This window comes from Serinus canaria, chromosome 20, assembly GCF_022539315.1.
Source record: "Serinus canaria isolate serCan28SL12 chromosome 20, serCan2020, whole genome shotgun sequence".
NCBI classification, from domain to species: domain Eukaryota; kingdom Metazoa; phylum Chordata; class Aves; order Passeriformes; family Fringillidae; genus Serinus; species Serinus canaria.
This window is the reverse complement of record NC_066333.1, coordinates 5835814-5856687: the sequence shown is the minus strand read 5'-3', so window position 1 is coordinate 5856687 and position 20874 is coordinate 5835814. Positions and strand designations below refer to the sequence as shown.

At 54.1% G+C, this 20874-nt stretch overlaps 2 protein-coding genes across 3 annotated transcripts in view; both read right to left on the bottom strand.

The window, feature by feature from the left end:
- Positions 1–1340: 1340 nt before the first annotated feature.
- On the bottom strand, positions 1341–2143 carry LOC108962455 (waprin-Enh1-like). Its single transcript, XM_050982140.1, has 3 exons — positions 2003–2143; positions 1670–1831; positions 1341–1508 (listed from the first exon to the last, which is right to left on the bottom strand). Exons 1-3 carry the CDS (start codon positions 2115–2117, stop codon positions 1504–1506), a joined length of 282 nt encoding a protein of 93 aa, XP_050838097.1. The 5' UTR covers positions 2118–2143; the 3' UTR covers positions 1341–1503.
- A 4948-nt stretch (positions 2144–7091) lies between these two features.
- MATN4 (matrilin 4) overlaps positions 7092–20874 on the bottom strand; it is a 15445-nt gene continuing 1662 nt past the window's right edge. Inside the window, exons 1-12 of one of the 2 annotated variants that reach the window (XM_030233373.2) lie at positions 17308–17327; positions 14007–14123; positions 12946–13088; positions 12095–12521; positions 11651–11773; positions 10750–10872; positions 10527–10649; positions 10269–10391; positions 9406–9819; positions 8921–9073; positions 8054–8158; positions 7092–7904 (exon numbers count right to left, since the gene is read on the bottom strand). In XM_030233373.2, the coding sequence (XP_030089233.1) occupies positions 7846–7904; positions 8054–8158; positions 8921–9073; positions 9406–9819; positions 10269–10391; positions 10527–10649; positions 10750–10872; positions 11651–11773; positions 12095–12521; positions 12946–13088; positions 14007–14079 (1866 nt within the window). In that variant the 5' untranslated portion in view covers positions 14080–14123; positions 17308–17327 and the 3' untranslated portion in view covers positions 7092–7845. Of the gene's footprint in view, positions 7905–8053; positions 8159–8920; positions 9074–9405; positions 9820–10268; positions 10392–10526; positions 10650–10749; positions 10873–11650; positions 11774–12094; positions 12522–12945; positions 13089–14006; positions 14124–17307; positions 17328–20874 lie in introns of those variants that run through there. The other variant, XM_030233372.2, reaches the window with a different exon arrangement.

Below are 20874 nucleotides of genomic sequence, written 5' to 3'. Positions count from 1 at the left end.
GTGTGGCACGGCTCTCCCTGCGCAGAGGGCTGACCTGCTGTCAGGAAGAGTTTTCCCCTGCAAGGAACCTATACTGGGCAGAAGCACTATCTGATTTTACACTGAGTTTTGCTGATGAGCTCCCGGTTCTTGTTGTGCCTGTCCCTGCGGGATCACCGGGCGTTCTCAGCCTCCCCAGCGCCGCATCAGCTCTCCAGCACTCTCTGCCCTCCCATGGCCAGGCTCAGCAAAGAGTTGGGGTTTTTTTCATCACAGGACTTCTTCTGTCCGAGTAACTTCTGAGTCTTGAATTCTTCTAGCTGCTCCACAGAGGAGAGGCCACCAATACAGATGTGACCATAGAGGGACTCTCCAGCAGTCTCGGCCAGGAAGCTTCCAGCATCTCCCATGGACCATGCAAGGTGTCATTCCCACAGCCAGAGCCTTCACCCTGCTATTTCAAAAATCTGGCCAGCTAGTGCTACTCTCCCAATTGCTCTGCTCATGCCTGACCGTGGGGATTGTTAGCCCGGCTCTCACACAGGAGCAGCTCCTCTCTGTTCCCACGGTGTGTGCAGACAGACCAACCACCTTGTCCTCCAGTCTGGGTGGTTGAGAATGGGACATTCTCAGCCAGCCTGGCCACCAGCAGGGGCTGGGCAGGGCTGGCAGGCCCCCTTTGGGCGTTAGGCTGGGTGATGCTCTGCCCTGCAGTGCATGGTGGCAGTGCCTGCTTCTGCCATGCACAGAGGCCAGCAGCTCCCTCAGGCTGTGCACACTCTCTTCTGCTGATGCTTCTTGGCACTTCCTGAAGTTTTGTCCCCAGCACTCAGCTGTCCAAAAATTACAGGAACCCCTAGGAGCTATGATTGTATTGCCCTGGCTTGAGGCTTTCCCAGGCAAGATTCTTCAGCTGAATTTTCCCCACCAGCTCAGGTTCAGTGAGGGGTTCAGCACCATTTGGGGTTTGGGTCTGTGTAAGCCCCTCCTGTGCTCTCCAGATGAGCCCCAAGGAGGGTATTCATGGGGAGCCTCTGCCTTCTGTGTCCCCATGGGCAGGCAGGAAAATTGCCCTTCCACAGCCCTGTGCAGATGGGAGGGCCTGGGTGACTCACTACCTCTAAAAGAATGGTTAACTTGCCTAAAATAGCCTGATTCCAGTCCCATTGCTCTCTCCTCCTGGAGGTTGTGTGTCTCTGTAGGTTTTGCCCTCGAAAGGCCCTTACCACAGAAGTGATATGAGGTCACATTTTTTTACCTCCTCTTTCACCAAGAAGAAATTCTGGGAGAAAGCAGCAGTGGGTCAGTGTGCCAGGATGGAAAGAGGAGCTGGAGAAAGGAGTCACACATCACAAACACCCTTGAAAAAGGACTCTTTTATTTGTCAAAGGAGCAGTGGGGGAACAGAGGGAGAGGGGAAGGGGTGGCACAGAGCACAGTGCAGCAGCTGTCACAGAGTGATCCTGGAGCTGAGCTGGGATGGCAATGCTGAGGTGACCCTCAGTCTATCCTGGAAGCTGGAGCTCACACTGGGAAAGGGAGAGAAAGGAAGATGTTGGCATTTACCCCAGCCCACCTTTGCCCACCGGTCACCCCACAGCTTGCCAGGGGGCTCTGGCAGCTGGGCACAGCCCCGGAGCATCACACCCCGCTCTGCCACCGGGAGCAGCTGGGGCTCCTGAGCTCCTACCGTAGGTGACGGGGATGGCAGGGGGCTTGGAGAGGCATTTCCTCCCGCAGAAGGAGCGGCAGCACTTCTTGCCGCGGGGGCAGTGCCGGTCCAGGAGGCACTGGTTCGGCGGGTTGTGCAGGGCGCAGGTGAAGCGGACGGGAGGGCAGGACCAGGCGCTGCCTGCAGGAGGAGGGACTGGTTGGCTCCAGGGCAGCGATGGGCACTGGGGAGATGCTGCCCGGAAAACACCCCTCTCCCCTTCCCTCCGTTGCCCCCTTATTCGTGTAAACCTGGCTCCTTCGCAGCCCCTGAGCTTTTCCTCCCCGTGCCTTATCCCCGGACATCTCCTACCTGTTGGCAGCTCTGCCCAGAGGATGAGCATCCCCACCAGGAGCAGGGCGGCCACTGCCTTCATGCTGCCGTGTCCCCGAGAGGTGAGCGTGTGAGAGGTGGGGGACACCCACATTTAAACCCTGGGGAGGGCGGGGATGGGGAACGGGCCGCTGTTTGTGCCTCTTTCCCATGCTGTGTTTTCCAGAAAAGCCTCTTGCGCAAAGTTCAGACATGATTGTTTGATTGCTCAAAAAGCAGATTTAGTATTGCACAACTGCCCCCTGCAGCCACACCTGGGGCTGAGGGACAAGCCAAGAGGAGATGTGCCAGGGCATTGTCCACCCTGACAGGCATGGAGCTGCTTTCTGCTGGGCAGGAATCTTCTCCAGGTATCCTTTTCAAGGAGAAACTCTTGTGGTGTCTATATTCTCCTCTGGGATTCTGTTAAATGGGTTTCCCTCTGCACTTTGCTTGCAAACCAAACCTTACAGCATGATCCAAATCAGCATGAGGCTGCCAGTGCCTTCCCAGGGATGATCCTTCAAGTTTTTTTCCCAGAGGTACCTTGCCCCAGCCCCACATCCTCCTTACTCCTGCCCCACTGGGAGTATGAGTTGGTGTAGGGAACACAGCTTTGGCTCAGCCCAAGGTGAGTCTTTCTCAAGCTCTGGGGATGGTTCACCTGAACCCCAGTATCTTCTCTGGTGCCTTCTGCCATATGGGAAGCAGGTTGGTGCTGGAAGAAGGTGGCTGCTCCCTCTGGGGTAGGATAACCCACTCCTCACAGACCTGTCATCAGCCATGATACAGCACAAGGACAGCTTGACTGAGCCCTGACTCTTGATGGCTGTTGGGATTAGGGGCTTGTTTGGGATTCCTTTTTGGATGGCAAAGATCCCACCACCCATTCCTCCCTCCCAAGAAAATTGTAACCCTGCCCTGGCCTCCAGGTAAATCTGTTTTCTTTAGGTGCCCTTGCGCAATGGGAAGTTACTCCATTTCCCACCAATTGGTCAATGTCCCCCTCAGCTTGTGTAAGGGGTTCCTGAAATATTTCTGTGGGACTTCTGTGGCTGGCAGCAGCCCAAGCTGTCCTGGAAACATGCTCTGGGAATGCCTGGGTAAGGAAAGGCTCCCAGAGCCAACCTCCCCCAGCCCTGCAAAGGGCAGCCCTGATCTCACAACCAGGCAGGGACAAAGAGCAGCAAAAGCCCAGTATCACCTCTGCTGCTCTGTGCAAAAGCCCAGTATCACCTCTGCTGCTCTGTGCAGCCCCTGAGCGCCCCAGGACTGCACTGATCCAGCCCCTGGAGCTGCCACTTTCCATCCAGGGCATAGTAGGTGTCTCATTCTGCCCTTTCCTGCTCAGACTTCCATTCCCAAGTCACAACAGGCCCCGTTAACATGACCCCAACTAACCTGGTACCTGTTGATTACTGTCCAATTTCCCTGTTGACTCTGTGGCTGCATTTAGCTCTTTGTGATGTCATTTATTAAATAATGTGCAGATGATATGGCCAACCCAAAAAGATTTTCTGGCCTGTGCACCAGCAATGTAGCACTTTTAATGAGGAATGCAAGCACTGGAATAATTTTAAAACAATCCATTGCCATTCAGCTGCTGTTGGGGCTGGAGAGGACATTGCTGTACTCCCAGCTGGTGCCAAAATCTGGCTGAGTTTGTGCTTGGACCTATGCCTCCAAGAGAGGAGAAAATATCAAGGAGCAAGGTTTGTATTAAGCTGCAGAGAAAACGTAAGGGATGAGGGAGGGAAACAAATTCACCTGAAGAACATTTTAGAGTGCTTTATTCACAGCAGGGAGGAAGTGTGAGCTCTTTCTGTTACAAACTCACATGAAATAACCAAGACCCAGCATTTCTGGGCACAGGATTGCCTGCAGTGCTCATGTTGCATTCTGTTACCTGTGCAGCACCCATTGCCCCAGCACCCTCAGAGCAGTCCCCATCCCACATGGCTCATGCCCTTCTCCATGAAGTGTCCCTCCTTCCAAAGCTGCAAAGCCCCAGTTGTGCAGTGCTTGAGGGTGTTGTGGCAGATGCTGTTTTCTCCCAGCCACAGCAGTCTGTATTCCCTGGGAAGGGAAAGGAGGGAGACCAATAGCCCCTGATCCCCCTGCCTTACCCGGGGGGATTAGCACCCCAGGAACAGCTTGTGCCCCACCAAGTGATGCAAAGCTTTCAGCCTAATGATGAGCTCCATCCATCCATCCATCCATCCATCCATCCATCCATCCATCCATCCATCCATCCATCCATCCATCCATCCATCCATCCATCCATCCATCCATCCATCCATCCATCCATCCATCCATCCATCCATCCATCCATCCATCCATCCATCCATCCATCCATCCATCCATCCATCCATCCATCCACCATCCATCCATCCATCCATCCATCCATCCATCCATCCATCCATCCATCCATCCATCCATCCATCCATCCATCCATCCATCCATCCATCCATCCATCCATCCATCCATCCATCCCTGCCCGGCTCAGGGAGCTCCCCTCAGCCCCGGGCCGGCTCGGGGTGCCCGCAGCCCAGCCTCAGCCTCACCTTCCCAGCGCTGGTGTCTGGTGCCACCTAGTGAAGTGTCATTGATGAGGAGCTGCAGGACCACACAGGCTCGTCCCTGCTCCCCGATGGAATCCCATGGGAAACGGCCCTGTGGGAGCTGCCTCTACACATAGATAGTGTATACAGACCTCCAAGTGGGACCTGCTCTGTGCAGCACTCCCAGACATGAGCAGCACTCCCAGCCACGTCCAGGACAACCATAACTTTGTGATTTCCTCCGTGACTAATGCAAAGCAAAAGAAAGGACAGGGACATGGAAAAAATTATTTTTCTTTTGGTCATAGAAGAGCCACAAGCTACACATGTAACACATGTATATATATTGTAATTATCCTTATAAAAACAACAAACTATAAAACATATTTACATAAGAACCTGTATAACAATTATGTATGGAAACATATTTACAAAAGAGAACAGCACTCTGTAAAACATATATACAGAAGACTAATGAAGAGCACTCTGTACATATCCAGAAGGATGGCATCTCTGCCCGGCATCTCCAGCAGTCCTGGAAGAAAAGCAAGCGACAAGGTCACCCCAGTCAGGCACACAGGGCTGCTCCCTGTGCCCCCAGGCTGGGACACGCTGCCAGAGCAGGACTCTACTGCCAGCAGGACCCTGGCTGAGGCTGAGGGCAGGGCCCCAGGCAGAGGGAACCAAATCATGGCCCAAAGCAAGCACAGGGCAGGCTGGGGTGGTGCTTGTGCCTCCAGAACCCAGGGAGCCCCCCAGGCACCGTGTCCCTGAGCTGGGCCACCCAGCTCACCCTGCCTCTGGACAGGGCATGGCCAGTGCCTGCCTGTGCTGCTGCTGGGCTCCATCTTCATCCCAAGACCATGTCCTTCTCCTCACCTTTCTCATCCACTTCCATGTCTTCAACATAATCCTCCACATCCACCTCCATCTCTTCCTCCATCTCCTCCTCCACATCCACCTCCATTTCTTCCTCCATCTCCTCCTCCACATCCACCTCCATCTCTTCATCTCCATTCTCTTCAACATCTCTAGCCATACTCTCTTCTCTATCAACCTTCATATCGATTTCCATCTCCTCCCCATGGTCTGTGACAGCCTGCATAGGGAGCAGAACCTCAGACTGGGGTCCCTGTCCCACACCAACCCCACAGAGCTCCAGCCCACCCAGGCAGTTCAGGGGTTTCCACCTCCATGGAATGGCACTGTACCTTCACTGGGACAAAAGTGGGCATCCTGCAGGGATGGGTGACAAGATCCAGGCAGCAGGGACTGTTCAGGACCGACGACAGTGTCAGGGACCGAACTGCACCCAAGCAGGATGACAGGGATGGAGGGGAGCTGACGACAGGGCAGGGAGGGTGGGGAGACGCCAGGACCAAAGATGGTATTCTGCTCTCTCTATGAAAAAGGCTGAGGGAAAGTGGGCAGAAGACTCAGATCCGATTTCCTGTTTCTTTCTGGGCTTCCTGTGTATAAGAGTTCCATCACTCTGCTGTGGAAGTGAATGGTTTGAAAACCTAACCTTGCATGAATGATTTGCCTTGGAATGGTTTGCCTTGAAATGGACCCTGAAGATTATCTTATTCCAACCTGAGCTACTTCCCACCAGACCAGACAGAGTCCTCTCCCCCTGGCCATGGATGCTCCCAGGGCTGGAGCATCCACAGCTTCTGTGCACAGCCTGGGCCTGTGACTCCCCATCCTCAGTGTAAAAAAACACCTTCATTTTAACCCAAATCAACCTCCTGCAGCTGAAAGCCATGCCCCTTCTCCTCCCACCACAGACCCTGTTGAACACTCTGTCCCCATCTTTCCTGTGGGACCCTTCAAGCCCTTCATGGCTGCAGTGTGGTCCCTCCATGGCCCTCTCTTCTCCAGGCTGAGCATCCCCAACTCCTTCAGCCTTTCCTCAGAGCAGAGGGGCTCCAGCCCTTGCAGCACCCCCATGGCCTCCTCTGCACTCACTCCAACAGCTCCAGGTCCTTCCTGCACTCAGGACCCCAGAGCTGGAGGCAGGGATGGGTCCTGGGGGGCTGCAGCTTCATGGGGAGCAGAGGGGAATTTTGTCTTATCCCTTTGAAAGGAACTAAATGCACTAATGAGGATAAAATCAAGAGAATGGAGCCTGCCCCGAGCAGAGTGCTGCTGCCAGGGGTGGCTCTTTGTGAGTCTGCAGGGATCCACCAGGAGCAGATCCTGGGTGTCCCTTTGCCTCAGCACCCACCCCAGAGCAGCTCAGTGGGCACCTTGGCCAGGCTGTGGCTCCATGCCCAGCTCAGCTCTCAGCTCCCTGTGCTCCTACAAGCAGGGGCTCCAGAGCAAGTCCTGCCCATGGGGACACAGTGTCTGTGCCACACTGGCTCCCTCCACCCAGGGCTGAGCCTGCAGCACCCTGGGGTGCCAGAGAACAAAGATTTCCCCAAAGGATTTCTGGATCCTGGGGACAGGAGCTGCTGAAAAATCCAGAGGCCCCACTTCTGACACAGAGGTACATCTGCCATCCTGCAACCCAGCTGAAAGGAGAGGGACATGTCATACAAATCTTCAGGGTGTTTATTGTCAGGATAGAAACTCCTTTACATAAAGCAAAAGTTTAAAAATATCACTACCCTCCTCTCAGAATTAAATATACATATATATATATACACACACATAGATATTGATAGAAAGAATAATTACCATTTGCTATGTGATTACAAAACCAAACAAGAATAATACCAATTTCCAAACTATTCTGTCAAACAGGGGCAAGGGGATCTAAGAATTCCTGCCACCCATCTTCCCACGGGATCCCTCCTGGGCACCATGCTGGAAGCCAGCTGGGCATCAGGCATCCCCTGTGCTGCCTGCACCACCCAGTTGTCCTTGCCCCACCACTTGGCAGCAGATGCTGAGATACCAGAAGCTCTCAGGGTGACACCACTGCAGGTTTTTTCTCTTGCAAAGCAGTCTGCCAGGGTCCAGGGGGACTGTGCCATCCCAGTCACTCTGGGGGACACCATGTCTGTCCAGTGACCAGCCTGCCCACATCACTGCTCCCCCTCATCCCTGACCAGCCAAGGAACAACAACTGAACCCCTCAGCTTTGTAGCAGGGGCTTTGCTCAAGCTCCTCTTTGTGTGTTTTTAGGATTTTTGTTTTTTTTAAATACAGCCCCCTGGGGATTTTGCAATACAAGAACAAACATTGATGCTTTACAATAACCTAGCAATAACAATGCCATGTAGCTACTGTACATCCATCCTGTGCCCTGCTGAGCACTGCAGCCCTCTGCCAGGATCACTTCTTGTTGGCAATCTGCTTTTCCAGGTCTTCAAGTCTGGCTGTCATCTGAGCAAGTGAATGTGCTAAGGAAACAGCGTGAGCCAGGCAGTCTGCTGGGCAAAGGGCTTAAAATTTCCCCTCTCCCATTTAGCTACCTCTCCTTCCCCCATGTGTGCTCTGTCCTCAGCCCCCTGACAAGCCCAGGCCTCACCCCAAAGGATATTTTTCTCAGTCAGGCTCTGCAGGATGGCCACGGTGTTGGTCTGGAACTGCACCAGCGCCTCGCACTCGCACGGGCTGCGGATCTCCGTCTCCCCTTTGCCCTCCTCTGTCACAGGGGGTTTGGCTGCTGTCACACCATGGCCCCACAGTGCCTGCTCTCCCTTGCTCACAGACAGGTCCCTTGTCCCTGCAGCCACCCACTGGGGCTCAGGGCTCTCCCCACCATTTTGCCCCCTTCTTTCAGCCTCTCTGCTTTCTGATCCAGCAAGCTCTCTGCCAGGCATCCACAGAGCTGTCACACATGTGGGCACAGTGTGCTAAGGACAGCCAGTGCTGAGCTACACCTTGCCTTCAAGCTGGGGTGGCAGGGGGCACGTTGGCTCTGTATCTGCAGCCCTGTGGGGGTCTCAAGGGCACTGGGGATCCCCAGCCTGTCCTGGGACAGGGAGACCCTCACAGTAACCTGGCAGCAGCAGGAGCACAGGTCTGAACAAGGTGCACAGGCCACCTTCAGAGCATCCTGCAAGGCAGGGTGCCACTCCCAAATTCTGCCCATGCAATGGCACTGGGGTAGTTGATCACATTAACATTTTTGTATTAACCCTTCCTGGTTTTTTAATTGATTCCCCCAGCTTCACTTTCCCCCAAATCCTTTCACCTTCTTCTAAATCCCTCCCAGAGACCCACCTCTACACCCACAACAGCCTGGAGAGATCCTGTGACAGTCTAGGCTCACACCAGCCCAGCTCAGCCTTGGGGTGCTTGACACAGGGTGACAGACAGACAAACCACCCCGCTGGCTCTGTGGGGACAGAAGGGCCTTCCCTGGCTTGGGGTCCAGTCCCCTGGTGTGACCAGGAGCACCCACCTGGGCAGATGTTCAGGGAGAAGTTCTCCACAAGGTGGGTCATGGTGGAGAAGTCTGCTGAATAGGAGAAGTGCTGCTCCACTGGCTCGGAGGCGATCTCTCTCAGCTCTTCTTCCACAGCTTTTCCAACACCCACGGCAAACATGACAATCCCTGCGTGGCAAGGACAGATCCTGAGCACTGTGCTGGCCACCCTGCAGCAAGCCCAGAGGGAGCAAAGGCAAGGAGGCAGGATTTTCTCTGGGCTTCCCAAATACACAGCAGGAATTTGGGAAGGACAGGCAGGAGTGTGGCAGCGCTGTGGTGGTGGAGGCTGCTGCATGAAGGATGCTGCTCAGAGCATGCTGAGGCCACAACAGCACATCTGCCATGGGATGCTGCTCCCCAAGGCTGGATGCTGCAGCTTTTCACTGAGACAGCACACCAAGGAACCATCCCAGGATGCCCAAAATACTGAAATTTTGGGTTCCCAACCCCCCCTGCACCTGATTCCTTTGCTCTCCTGGCCCATTCAGAGATGTCATCCTGGGAGCGTCCATCTGTGAAGACCAGCCCGATTCTGGGGATGTTGTGGGAGAGAGGCCTGGCACCTTCCAGCTCAGAGAAGCTGTGCTCCACCATGTGCTTGAGGGCCAGGCCTGTCATGGTGCCTTTCTCCATGTACTCCACATCCATCACCGCCTTCTTGATCTCATCGGCGCTGTGGTACTTGTTGAGGGGGAACTCGGTGCGCACGCGGCTGGAGTACTGCACCAGTCCCACCCGGGTGCCCTGGGGGGACACCTCCAGCAGGTCCACAACACGGTTCACAAACTGCTTCACCAGCTCAAAGTTCTGGGGCCGCACGCTCTTGGAACCGTCGATGACCATCACCAGGTCGACGTGCCCAGCTCCACACTCTGCAGGGACAGGGGAAGGTGACAGAGGAGCAGCCTGGCCATAGTCACTGCCAGAGTGAAGGGCTGGGGATGAGCTCTGGGGCTTCAGGACACTGTGGGAACACCCTGAAACTGCAGCAGGGAAGGAGAGCAGACTATGCTCAAGGGACTCAGCCCAAAAACCTACACTGATATCCCAACACCCTGTGAAAGTCCTTCCTAGGTTTCTCTTTTCCCAAAGTTTTCCTTAAAGCCGTTGCATCTTCTGGGCCATGTCTCTGGGGACACAGGCATCCATCCCCACAGCAAGCCAGGGTGTTCCCCCAGCCACAGCCAGCTCTCCACCCTCTTCCAGCCTAGCTTTGAGTCCCAAGTGGTGACAGAGCCCCCCAGCCCAGTTTCAGGTGAGCTCTCTCCAGGAGCACAGAGCCCATATAAGAGAATGTCAAGGGCTGTGTCCCAGTACTCACTGCTGCATGTCTTGCCATCAGCCTGGAGCTGCTGGCCTTCAGGGCACACACAGTGGTAGGAGCCCTCCGTGCTCACACACTTGAACTCACAGCCGTGATCCACCCCGTTGCAGAGGTCGGTGGCTGGAAGACAAGCCGAGGGCATGGGGTTATCCCCATTCAGGGTGGTCTGGGAACAGCCCTTCCCTGGAGGCTGGGCAGGACATAAAGCCATGAGCTATAGACACAGTCTGTGCTGTGCAGCACACTGGGACCTACCCTTGCAGGACTTGCTGTCGGGCTGGAGCGTGAAGCCGCTGCGGCAGCGGCAGTAGTGCCCGTTGGGGATGCTCACACACTCGTGCTGGCAGCTGTGGTTCCCAAAGCTGCAGTAATCAATCACTGCAGAGACAAGGAGAGCAATGGCAGAAGGGAAAAGGCAAGAAGAGAGAGAGAAGAGGAAGCAAATGAAGAAGGGACAGGGAGAGGGACAGTCACTTACTCGTGCAGCTCCTCTTGTTGTGGCTGAGGTAGTACCCCGGCCGGCAGCGGCAGGAGTAGGAGCCCCGCAGGCTGACACAGTGGTGCTGGCAGCCGTGCCTCCCGTCCGCACACGCATCGATGGCTGAGGGACAACAGGACACCCATCACTCTCCTGACCCAGCCTCCAACAGGACACCCATCACTCTCCTGACCCAGCCTCCAACAGGACACCCATCACCCTCCTGACCCAGCCTCCAATGGGACACCCATCACCCTCCTGTCCCAGCCTCCAACAGGACACCCATCACCCTCCTGACCCAGCCTCCAATGGGACACCCATCACCCTCCTGTCCCAGCCTCCAAAGGAACACCCGTCACCCTCCTGACCCAGCCTCCAAAGGGACACCCATCACCCTCCTGTCCCAGCCTCCAAAAGGACACCCATCACCCTCCTAACCCAGCCTCCAAAGGGACACCCATCACCCTCCTGACCCAGCCTCCCAGGGGCAGCAGGGCAGGGCTGCTCCAGGGCTTCGAAGCAGCTCCCAGCACCATGAAACAAGGAGAACCTGGTGTGGTGGTCAGACCAACTAAGAGGGCTTTGCACTAAAATCCAGGGGAAAAGCACTGTGCACTTTGGGGTGTGAACCCTCTGGTACTCACTGTCTGGACCCCCTCAGCTGACAGGCAGTGGTTGTGCCCACATAAGTCACAAGTGTCCCATCTCAGAGAGGTGGACAGGATTTAGCAATGCTGAATGTCTGCAAGCATTACAGACCTGGGAGGCAGTGGGCCCAGTAAACAGAGCACCCAGGCTGCTGCTGGCCTCCCTGAATCCTCTGCTGTGTACCAACTTCCCTCCGTGGGACCCGTAACTACAAGCTCCCTATGTAAGTTCAGGAAATAAAAAGGGTTTTTACGGGAACAGGTCTTTCCATCCACATTGAGCCTGTAGCCTGGGTTGCACTCGCAGTAGAAGGAGCCAGGGGTGCTGACACAGCTGTGCTGGCAGCCGTGCTCCCGCTCCACGCACATGTCCACCCCTGCAAGACAGAACAGACATCAGAGTGGCCCACAAGGCATGCCAGACACATGGGAACCCTAGCCCCTGCCCCGTCCCTGCAGAAGAAACCAGTGTGACATCCCACACAGCCCCAGCCCTGCCAGCCCCAGTGCTCACCCAGCACACAGTCACTGTGCAGTGCCCTGTCCTGGCGCCTCGCTGGGGAGGATGTTTCCCCATCCACCCTGCTTCTGGCAGGGGCAGCCACCCCAAACACCCCTCTGGAGGTCACCTTCTGGCCTGGGTGAGGAGCAGACACCAGGGCCACCCTTGCCACTCAGCAGCAGGAGCCCTCACCCACCACAAAGCTTGTCCTGGAACTGCTTGGCAAACTGCTGGATGAGCTCAAAGGACTCCACCAGGAAGACGTGCTCCTCCAGCGGCGGGGAGGCCATGGCCCGCAGAGAGTTCATGTCTGCCCGCTGGATCCCCACGGCGTAGATCTCGATGCCAGCGTTCCGGGCCTGCGTGGCCACCTCGGTGACGCGGTCCTGGGGCCGCCCGTCGGTGACGATGATGGCGATGCGGGGGATCCTCTTGTGCAGGGGCCGCGCGCCCTCCTGCGTGCTGAAGGCCACGTTCATGGCGTACTGGATGGCCAGCCCCGTCATGGTGCCCTGGGCCAGCGGGACGATGCTGTTGATGGCCCTCTCCATGTCTGCCCGCGTGAAGAAGGTCTTGAGGGAGAAGATGTTCTGCACCTGGCTGGAGTACTGGATCACCCCCACCTGTTGTGGTGTTACAGTTTAGTTAAATGGGATGCTCTGTCTCACCCCTTGAAAACGTTCAGTTTATTCCAAGCTGTGATCCTCCCCTGCAGTATCATGGATCCGTAATCCCATTGGCCCAAGGCTTATTCCGTACCCACTTTGAATCTCCCTGTTAAGCTGTGAGAGGGACACAAGAAGCCTCTTAGCCCTTTCCTCTCTCTTGGCCCCTTTGCTCCCTAGGCTCTCCCTCTCTCCCCCTCCCTTTCCCTTCCCCCCTTCTCCCTCAGAAACCATGCTGCTCCCAGGAGTGGGACCCCCAATGAACCCTCATCTAATGAGCACCCTCAGAAGCTGTGTGGAGTCTCCTTTCCTGCCTGCTGCTACCAGTGAACAGACAGCTTAGGGGGCCCCCAGGGGCTCCCCCAAAGAACAGCTGACCCACCCGTGTGGCGTTGGGGCCCACGTCCAGGTTGCTGATGATGTCCATCATGAAGCGCCGCATGGTCTCGAACTCAAAGGGGCGCACGCTGCGTGAGCTGTCGATCACAAACACGATGTCCAGGGGACCCGTCCTGCACTTCAGGGCTAAGGAGAAGGCAAAGAGAAGGCTCAGCCCTGTGGCTGTCTGCAGGGAGCACAGAGAGCTCTGCCTGCTGGCTGGGGGTTGCTCATGAGGGATGGAGACAGCAGGTTTGGGCAGCCCCCCGAGACTGGCACCTTTCACTGACCAGTGAATTCACAGAAGGTGGTGGCAGAGAGGAAGCAGGGCCAGCAGACTGGAGAAAAATCTGCTGGCTGTGGGTTGTTGTGGTTGTGGTTTTTTAAGGGCAGAAAATGAGACATTAAAAGCAAACCTAAGGGCACACACTTGGCAGAGATTGAGCCAAAGAGCTTCTCTTGAGCATAAGGATGCTACCTCCAGTGCAAACTGGGAGTGTTCAGCAAATGAAATGCCACTGAACTTATTTTGCTGGGAGAATTGGACCCTAATCATAAGGAAATGCTTTCAGTGCCTTTGGGATGATGCCAATCTCAGTTGCTCTGAAGGTCTCTGAGACATACCTGCTCCTTTCTCCATTTGGTGCCTTCACTGTTTTTAAACTAAAATTGATTTAGATCTCTCTGTCCTGGGAGGAGAGAGGCTGGAACCTCTGCTTTTGCTTTGTCTTCTGCACCTGGAGAGTCAACCAAGGAGGAGACTTCTCCTTACAGCTGTGCCTCCTCCAAGGTCATAGCCCATGGTTTGGAGGGTGACAAGCCCCGGGCAGGGCTGTGTCACAGCTGGGGAGGTGCCCAGAGCAAGCAACACCAGAGCCACCATGCTAGGTCCAGGAAGTTTGTGTCCCACTACTGGGAGGATCCTCCATCCTCCTGGGGATGCTCCCAAGGAAGAGGCATCATGTCCCCCCACATCAAACTGTCACACAGCAAACTGTCCTCTGAGAGCTCCACTGCCCCATGTCCTCACTTCCCTCCATGCACTCCCCACCAGCCAGGGCTCACCTGCAGGTTTTGGTCTGGCTTCCAGTGTTGTCAGGAGAAGCAGGAGGAGAGGGGAAACAGGCAGGAGCTTCATGACGGCTCTGGGAGAGCACACAGTTCCACGTTTGGAAGGATGTGCTGCAGGGAGTAGACAAGGTGCAATCAGTGCTAAGGGTGAGCTCAGCCACAGAGCAACATTGGCCTGTGGTGGGTGTCCCCAAGCAGTACCAAAAACCCTGAACAGCAGCAGTTTTGACAGATCCATCCCCAAACTTCTCTGAATCCACATGGAATCTTTCCTGTTCCAAGGACTGGCAGTCTCAGCACAGCTCAATTTCATTACAGTAGCAGCACTCTGCCAAAGGGTCTGATTTTCTGCTCTGGGTGGAGCTGGCCATTGGACAAGCCTTATTTTCACTTGCAAACCAGGCATGGGGGATGTTCAGCCAAATGCTTTTTCCCTGACTGTGTGGCTGTTCTCTGCAGCCAGTGGAGAGTGAGAAAGCTGCATGCAGGGATGCAGAACACCAGCCCTCCTGATACTCCTGCACAGGAAGAGAAGCCCCCAGATGAAACGCCAGCACAGATAACACCTGCTCACAAGTCTCTCAAAGTCACTGGCAAAGATAATTTTTCCAAGAAGTTACATTCCCTGCCTGTTTCCAAACTCCCTTGGGAGAGCAGAAGCCTCTGCAGGCAGAGGGTGTAAGGATGCCTGTGCAGGTGGGCTCGCTCACCCCTGTCCCCCCAGGCAGGTGCTGGGGGAAGCACTGCCAGCCTGCTGCTCTCCTTCAGTTACCCCGGGGTCCCCACCACTCTGCACCTCTCCCTGTCCTAAAGGTTCTTCCTAGGGATGCTCTGCACCTCAACACTTTTTTCATGTCTTTAGGGCAGGATCAGTGGGGGAAAAGATATTTAAACTTGTTACTCAAAACCTCAGCTTCTCACTTCTCTCCCTCCCTGCCCACCTCTGTGTTGTCTCGCCTTGCCCTTCCTGGCTCCTGCAGGGACATGGATTTATTTAGCTTATTTTTATTCCAGCTGGAAACCCAAGGTGCTAGGGATGGAAATGCCACAGATAATGTGACTCTCCCCAGGACATGTGCAGTGCCAGGACTGGGCTCAGATACTGGAAGGGTGCTTTTAAGAAAAAACACACAAAAATTCATTTTATCAGTAGTTATCAGCCAGTATTTATTTACCCCAGGAGGTCTCAGCTGTAATTCATCACCAGGGTTGCTGTTTAATTGTTCAGTGGTTACGTGCAGCCCTGAACACCACGTCTTTGATAGCAGGGACACTGATAATAGGTTTCACAGCTGCATCTTAAAACTGTCTCAAGACTCAGTGTTCACACCTGGAAAACTGTATTAGAGAATTAGGAGGACAGAAGAGGGGTACTGGAGGGTACTGGGATCCAGAACACCCATCTCCAAGTGAGAGACGTGGCCTTTCCCTGGAGGGGAGAGCCCACCAGCCCGGGGCTAGCCCGGGGCACGGTGACTCTGCAGCAGTGCCAGGAGCTCCTGCAGAGCCATGCAGGACCAGCGGGATGGCTCTGGCTGAGGGGATGAGCAGGGACAGCAGCCTGGCAGGTCTTTCCCAGGCAGCAGAGGTGAGTTTTGTGACCAGGATTGCTCAGACACCTGCACCACATGCAAGCACAGAGGCCAACAGTTCTCCTCCTCCAGCTTTGTTTCCCCTTTTATTTAGCAGATTCTTCTTCCAGCACTGCTTCTTTCCCCTGGGAGAAAGCACTCACAAAACACTAAATATTTTCGGGACAGCTGTGCCACCTAGAACATTTCTGCAGCTCCCTTCTCTCCACACCTCCCTGCAGTGGCAAGCTGCTATGGAGCCTGTGTCTCACAGCATCCAGAGAGTTTCAAAGACAGCCCAGAGGGAGGAATGAGCTGTCGGGCCTGGAACCAAGAAGGAGAAAACCAGTTCACAACTGATCTATTTTTAACTCATCTCAGGATTAATTTTTGGCTCTCCCCACAGCTGGAAGGGCTGATGCTGCCTGGACAGGGCAGGGCATGGCAGCTCAGTCATATTCTGTCCTGGCAGCAGAGACCAGGCTGGGACAGAGCCCTGGTCCCTGATTCAATTTAATGCCCAGTCCTGCCCCAGCAGCAAAGGGATGGGGAAGCAAAGATGATGGGACAGATGTCCCCCAGTATCTCTCCCACCACCCTGCTCGTGGCAACTTCCCTCTACCCTCACTTCCCTGGGGCTGACCTGCAGAGGCACTGCTCCCACCCTGAGGGTCACAGCACCCCCTCCATGCCCTGCAGCAGTGGGAGGGCTGTGGGTGGGAAGGCAGCGGCTGGCAGGCAGGTGCTGCAGGGCAAGGCAAACACCACCTGCACTGCCAGAGACCTTGAGATAACACTGAGCTATAAAGGCAAAAAGATCCAGGCAAGGTGAGTGCTGCTGCCTGGGCTGGCTCAGCCGAACCTTGCAGACGAGCTGAGAGGGCATTTGGACCATTCCTGACATTTCTGAGCAACTCAGAGGGAGAAACAGTTATTGCTCTTCACTGCTGAAGGAGATGGTCAGTGTGTGAGGCAAGGAGGGCGACCAAGGGGACAGCCACATGTGAGGACAGAAGGGTCATCTCCTCTTCACTCTGCACGTGATCTCAGCCAAGGAGGACATGGAGATGGATCCCCAGAGACAAACAGGTAAGCCAGCACACCTTCCCTGGGCACCTCCACTGGCAATGCTGCTCCCCAGGGCAATTGCATCCCTCCCTGCTCCACCACTTGTCTGCTCTCCCTGCCAAATGCTGAGTCTCAGGAAAAACAGCCGCCTCAGGTTTCAGCGTGGCCTCCTTGGCAGCTCTCTCCTGGCTGCAGGTTAACAGAAATACTCTGAATATTCCCCTTCTGGTTCATCCAGATGGTGGCAGATTGGACCTGGTGCACCCTGCCTTGGGCAAGGCCCCAGGACAGGGCATGGTAGGGAGCAGGGTGAGGAATGCTGCCAGCTCCCTGCCCTCTCTGTTACAGGGATGGGGGCTCTCTGTACTGAGCTGCAGAGGGGATGAGGCAGATGGGAAAGGAGAGGTGGCAGTGCATTCACAGCCCAGCAAAAGCCCTGACTGTAGTGTCACAAGGAGGAAAGCAGGTTGTGGACCAAGGCCATGGAGCTATGCTGGCTCCAGACCCTGCAAGAAGCCAGGACAAGGGCTTCACTGCAAGCTGCAAGGAGTGAGGAAGAGCTGGGAGTGTGGGACCAAGGGAGGAAGACTGAAGCGTGCCTTGCCCCAGGGGAAAATGAAGCAACCAAAGCTACTGGAGAGATGCAGACAACTTACATCATCCTGGAGGCACCTCTCAATGCCAAAATTTGTTGTAGAAACATGGATGAATTACTGGCACATTGTATTTGCAAGACCTGCAAGCAGTGTAAAAGAATGAGGCCTGGGACAGCCTGGAGCTGGATCCACCCTCCCCTGGAGAGTTACCCAAAGGTTGGTTTCTCCCAGCATAATCCCCAGCCTCAAGGTGCTCTCTGCTTGCAGATGCCCAGCTGTCAGTGCTACCTCTGCTGCTCACAAGCCCTGAATCCACCCTCAGGACCATTTTACAGGCAGCATTGACCTTACACTCAATCACAGCTCCAAACAGCAGCTGGGTAACAAAAGGCAAATCAGAGAGAACAGCAATGCAGTTTTTAGAGCAAGGAAGACTCGGGGACCACAAGTACATCCAGACCATGGAAATGGCAAGAATTTCCAGCCCAAAAGGGGTTTCTCCCCCCATTTAAGGATGGATGTGTCGTTGGTTTTTCCCAAACACATGTGGGAGAAGCAGAGCAGACTCTTTCCAGGACATCACAGAGCTCTCTGGTTACAACTCCACGGCAGCTTTGCTGGGCCAAGTGCCACCTGGAAGGACACGCTGTTTGAAAAACAAGGCTGTATTTCTCCAACAGCACATCAAGGCTCCAAACCCAACAGGAGCAAATCAGCAGGAGTGCTGTAACAGGAAAGCCTTGCTGGATGCAGAAAGAACTTCTCTTTTGCTCTGCTTGCTCCCCACAAAAGCCTTTTCCCCATTTTATGATGGGACCCACTCCTGTATATTCACAGGGAGGCCAGGAGGAAGATATTTCTTGACCAGATCCTTTAGCAGTAAGAGATGTCTTTGACTCACAGCTCATGGACTCAAGATCTGGCAGGTTTATACTGTGACATGACATTTGAAATCCCCTTGGGAAGGAAATGCTGGGTGTAGCAATGGACAGAGCATCTCCTTCTAGATGTTTTCCAGAAAGCACACGGGGTTTTTCTCTGCCTCAGTCTATCTCCCAGTGCTCTGCCACTCACCTGGCAGGAAAGCCTCTTGCCCAGACAGCCCTGCACTGAAACAAGCTGTACCTGGGCTGCTTCAGCAACAGCTGCCACAGATAAAAGCCACATTCACTTGCAAATTAAAATGTTAAAGATCTAGCCAAGAGGAAAACACATCTGCCAAATCTCCTTGTTCAACTAATCATGTCAGAGATGGCTCCTGTTTCAGGACTGCTGGTGCCATTTCTCTGTTCCTCTCTGTGCCACTCAAAACCTTTAGACAACACTTGTCCCCTGAGCTGCACAACAGGCAAACTCAGCCCATCTCCTAACTGCTATTTTCAACAAAACTGGAGTACTCTGATTTTGATGAGGAGTTATCAACAGGGGACAGATCCACCTTACTGACTCTCTTTAAAAAGCAAATGCTCTTCTGCAAACAGGTCTTTGGAGGACAGCTGAGCTGGGCCAAGAGACTTCAAACCTTGGAGAGAAAGATGTCCTGGCCATCCAGAAGCTGACGCAGCAATCCATTGCCCAAGCTCTTGTTTGGGGAGGAAGGTGTTAGCATTTTTTTTCCCCAGAAATATGCATGTTCAACCACAAAGGAAAAGTCATGGCCCAGATCAGCCACTGGACTGGTGCAGAGTTTGTCAGCCAAGCTCCTGATGCAGCAGAGCTGGTATGAGATTGATAGTTACTAGCAGGACATCTGTCTCCCAGATCTGCTAGGACCACAATCCCCAGCCGACCTCAGGAAGTTTACATGGCACAGACAACCACAGAGACCGCCTGCTATTCCAGCCCAGCAATCACAGATTCATTGCCTGACCTCCTTCTCAAAGTCTTTATATCATATTTCTCACTCCAGAGATGTGACTCAATGTGTTGGCATAAGAAAACACGCCAGGAGAATATTCTGGTGCCTCTCCCCTTTATCCTACCATCCTGCTATGTGTTTAATTGAAATAGCAGAAAGTAAGGAACATTTGGCAGCTGCAGAAAGGCACACGGGGACTTTTTGTCCCTCCTCAGAACTGAAAATCAAGTTTGTGTAGATACAGGGAGAACCTCAAAGGTAGCACAGGCAATGTCTCACACCCAAATTAACAGCTTCCACATCCCTCCTGGGATCCCTCAGGAGATGCACCAGAGGAGAGCTTCACCAGCAGCACAGTGGCTGTGGCTCCCTTCTGCCCACACTGAAGAGCAGGTGACACTTTGGGGAAGCCATGCAAGTGTCGCTGCAGGTGTAGGAGCTGTGAATTCCCAAAGGCAGTGTTTTTCCATGTGTGCAGCTTGCCTGATTTTCCAGCCCAGACAGAGACTCTTATACAGGGGGTTATCTCTGCTCCTGAACTTACACACTGGCAAAGCACAACACAGCCCAGAGACAGAAAAGCTGAAGTCTGGAGAGAAACCAAGGTACTGCCACCTCTCTGCAAGGGAGAGCAGCTGAGCCCTATGGATTTCCCTGAGAGGCACCAGAGGGACCAGACTAGGGGTGGACTCGTGTGCAAGCGGGGCTTGCAAGGTGAGAGGATCAGAAGTTTGCAGACAGACAGGCAAAGACAGAATATTGGTGGGGAAGATGGATTCTGACTCCAGTAAAAAACACCAGGAAGGACAAGCTGTGTGAGAACCAAGAAAGAGATTCAGGCACAGGATAAAACTCAGTCTGGAGCACCCCACATGGAAATGCTGCCATCGCTGTGAACCAGTCTCAGGAGTCTCCTGAGCACACACCTCTACCCTCTCCTGCTTTAACAGAGAAGGTTTAAAACCCTTTTTATTTATCCAAGGCAGGAAAGAACCAAAGCCTTCTAAGAGCTGAAAACAATATCTGGTACCCAAAGGTACATCTGTGCTGTGAGTACCTACAGGGGGATGATGCTCACCAGCACACAGCAGGTAATGGAGAGCACTGAGTCAGGGTCCCCACAGCCAGCAGATCAGCAGAGCCCTTATGGCAGCTGCATGAGCTCCTGATGGAGCCCAAGTGCTCAATTTGCTACTGCTTGGGCCCAAAGTGGAGAAAACAGGATTACTGAGAGGTAATGACAAGTGTCAGGAGTCACTCAGCCTCCTGGCTCAGCTGGAGGAGACATCTGGCATGAAAGGGCCCAAGTGGTGCAGGGGAAGTAGCTGACTTTTATAAGTTTCTTTATAAGCACCACTCCATTTATTTTTATTTTTTGCTGTGTTTTTTCTAGGCCCCATTTATTCACTCACAGTAGGGCTTGTCTGTAAGTCCCGTGTGTGTGTGTAGGTAAAAACTATCTCCCCTCCATGTTTCAGCCCTATTCATCAGGAATTTGTAAATGGCATTTTATGAGTGCTGAGTTTTTAACAAGGCAGGCACGCTGCTCCAGAGCGAACAAAGGGGCCCCTATTGGAAACTTTAAAGATGTTTAAACAAAGACTTCTCTTGAAAACCTTTAACCCCTAATGCCAACCTCAAGGGAAACACTATGTTATGAGCAATGGGAGCACAAACATCTTCAGCGACCACAGATTTCCTACAACAGGCTGCCTTGTTGGCCACAGCTCCCCTGTTTGCTACAGCCACCAACCAGGGCAGCCCCTGAG

What these genes read in the sequence shown, in the direction of transcription:
- LOC108962455 (XM_050982140.1), bottom strand. Translation starts at nt 2,117, where the DNA reads ATGTGGGTGTCCCCCACCTCTCACACGCTCACCTCTCGGGGACACGGC. An exon ending in CTGGGCAGAGCTGCCAACAG is followed by an intron (nt 1,832 to 2,002) that starts GTAGGAGATGTC and finishes CTCCTCCTGCAG; the next exon opens with GCAGCGCCTGGTCCTGCCCT.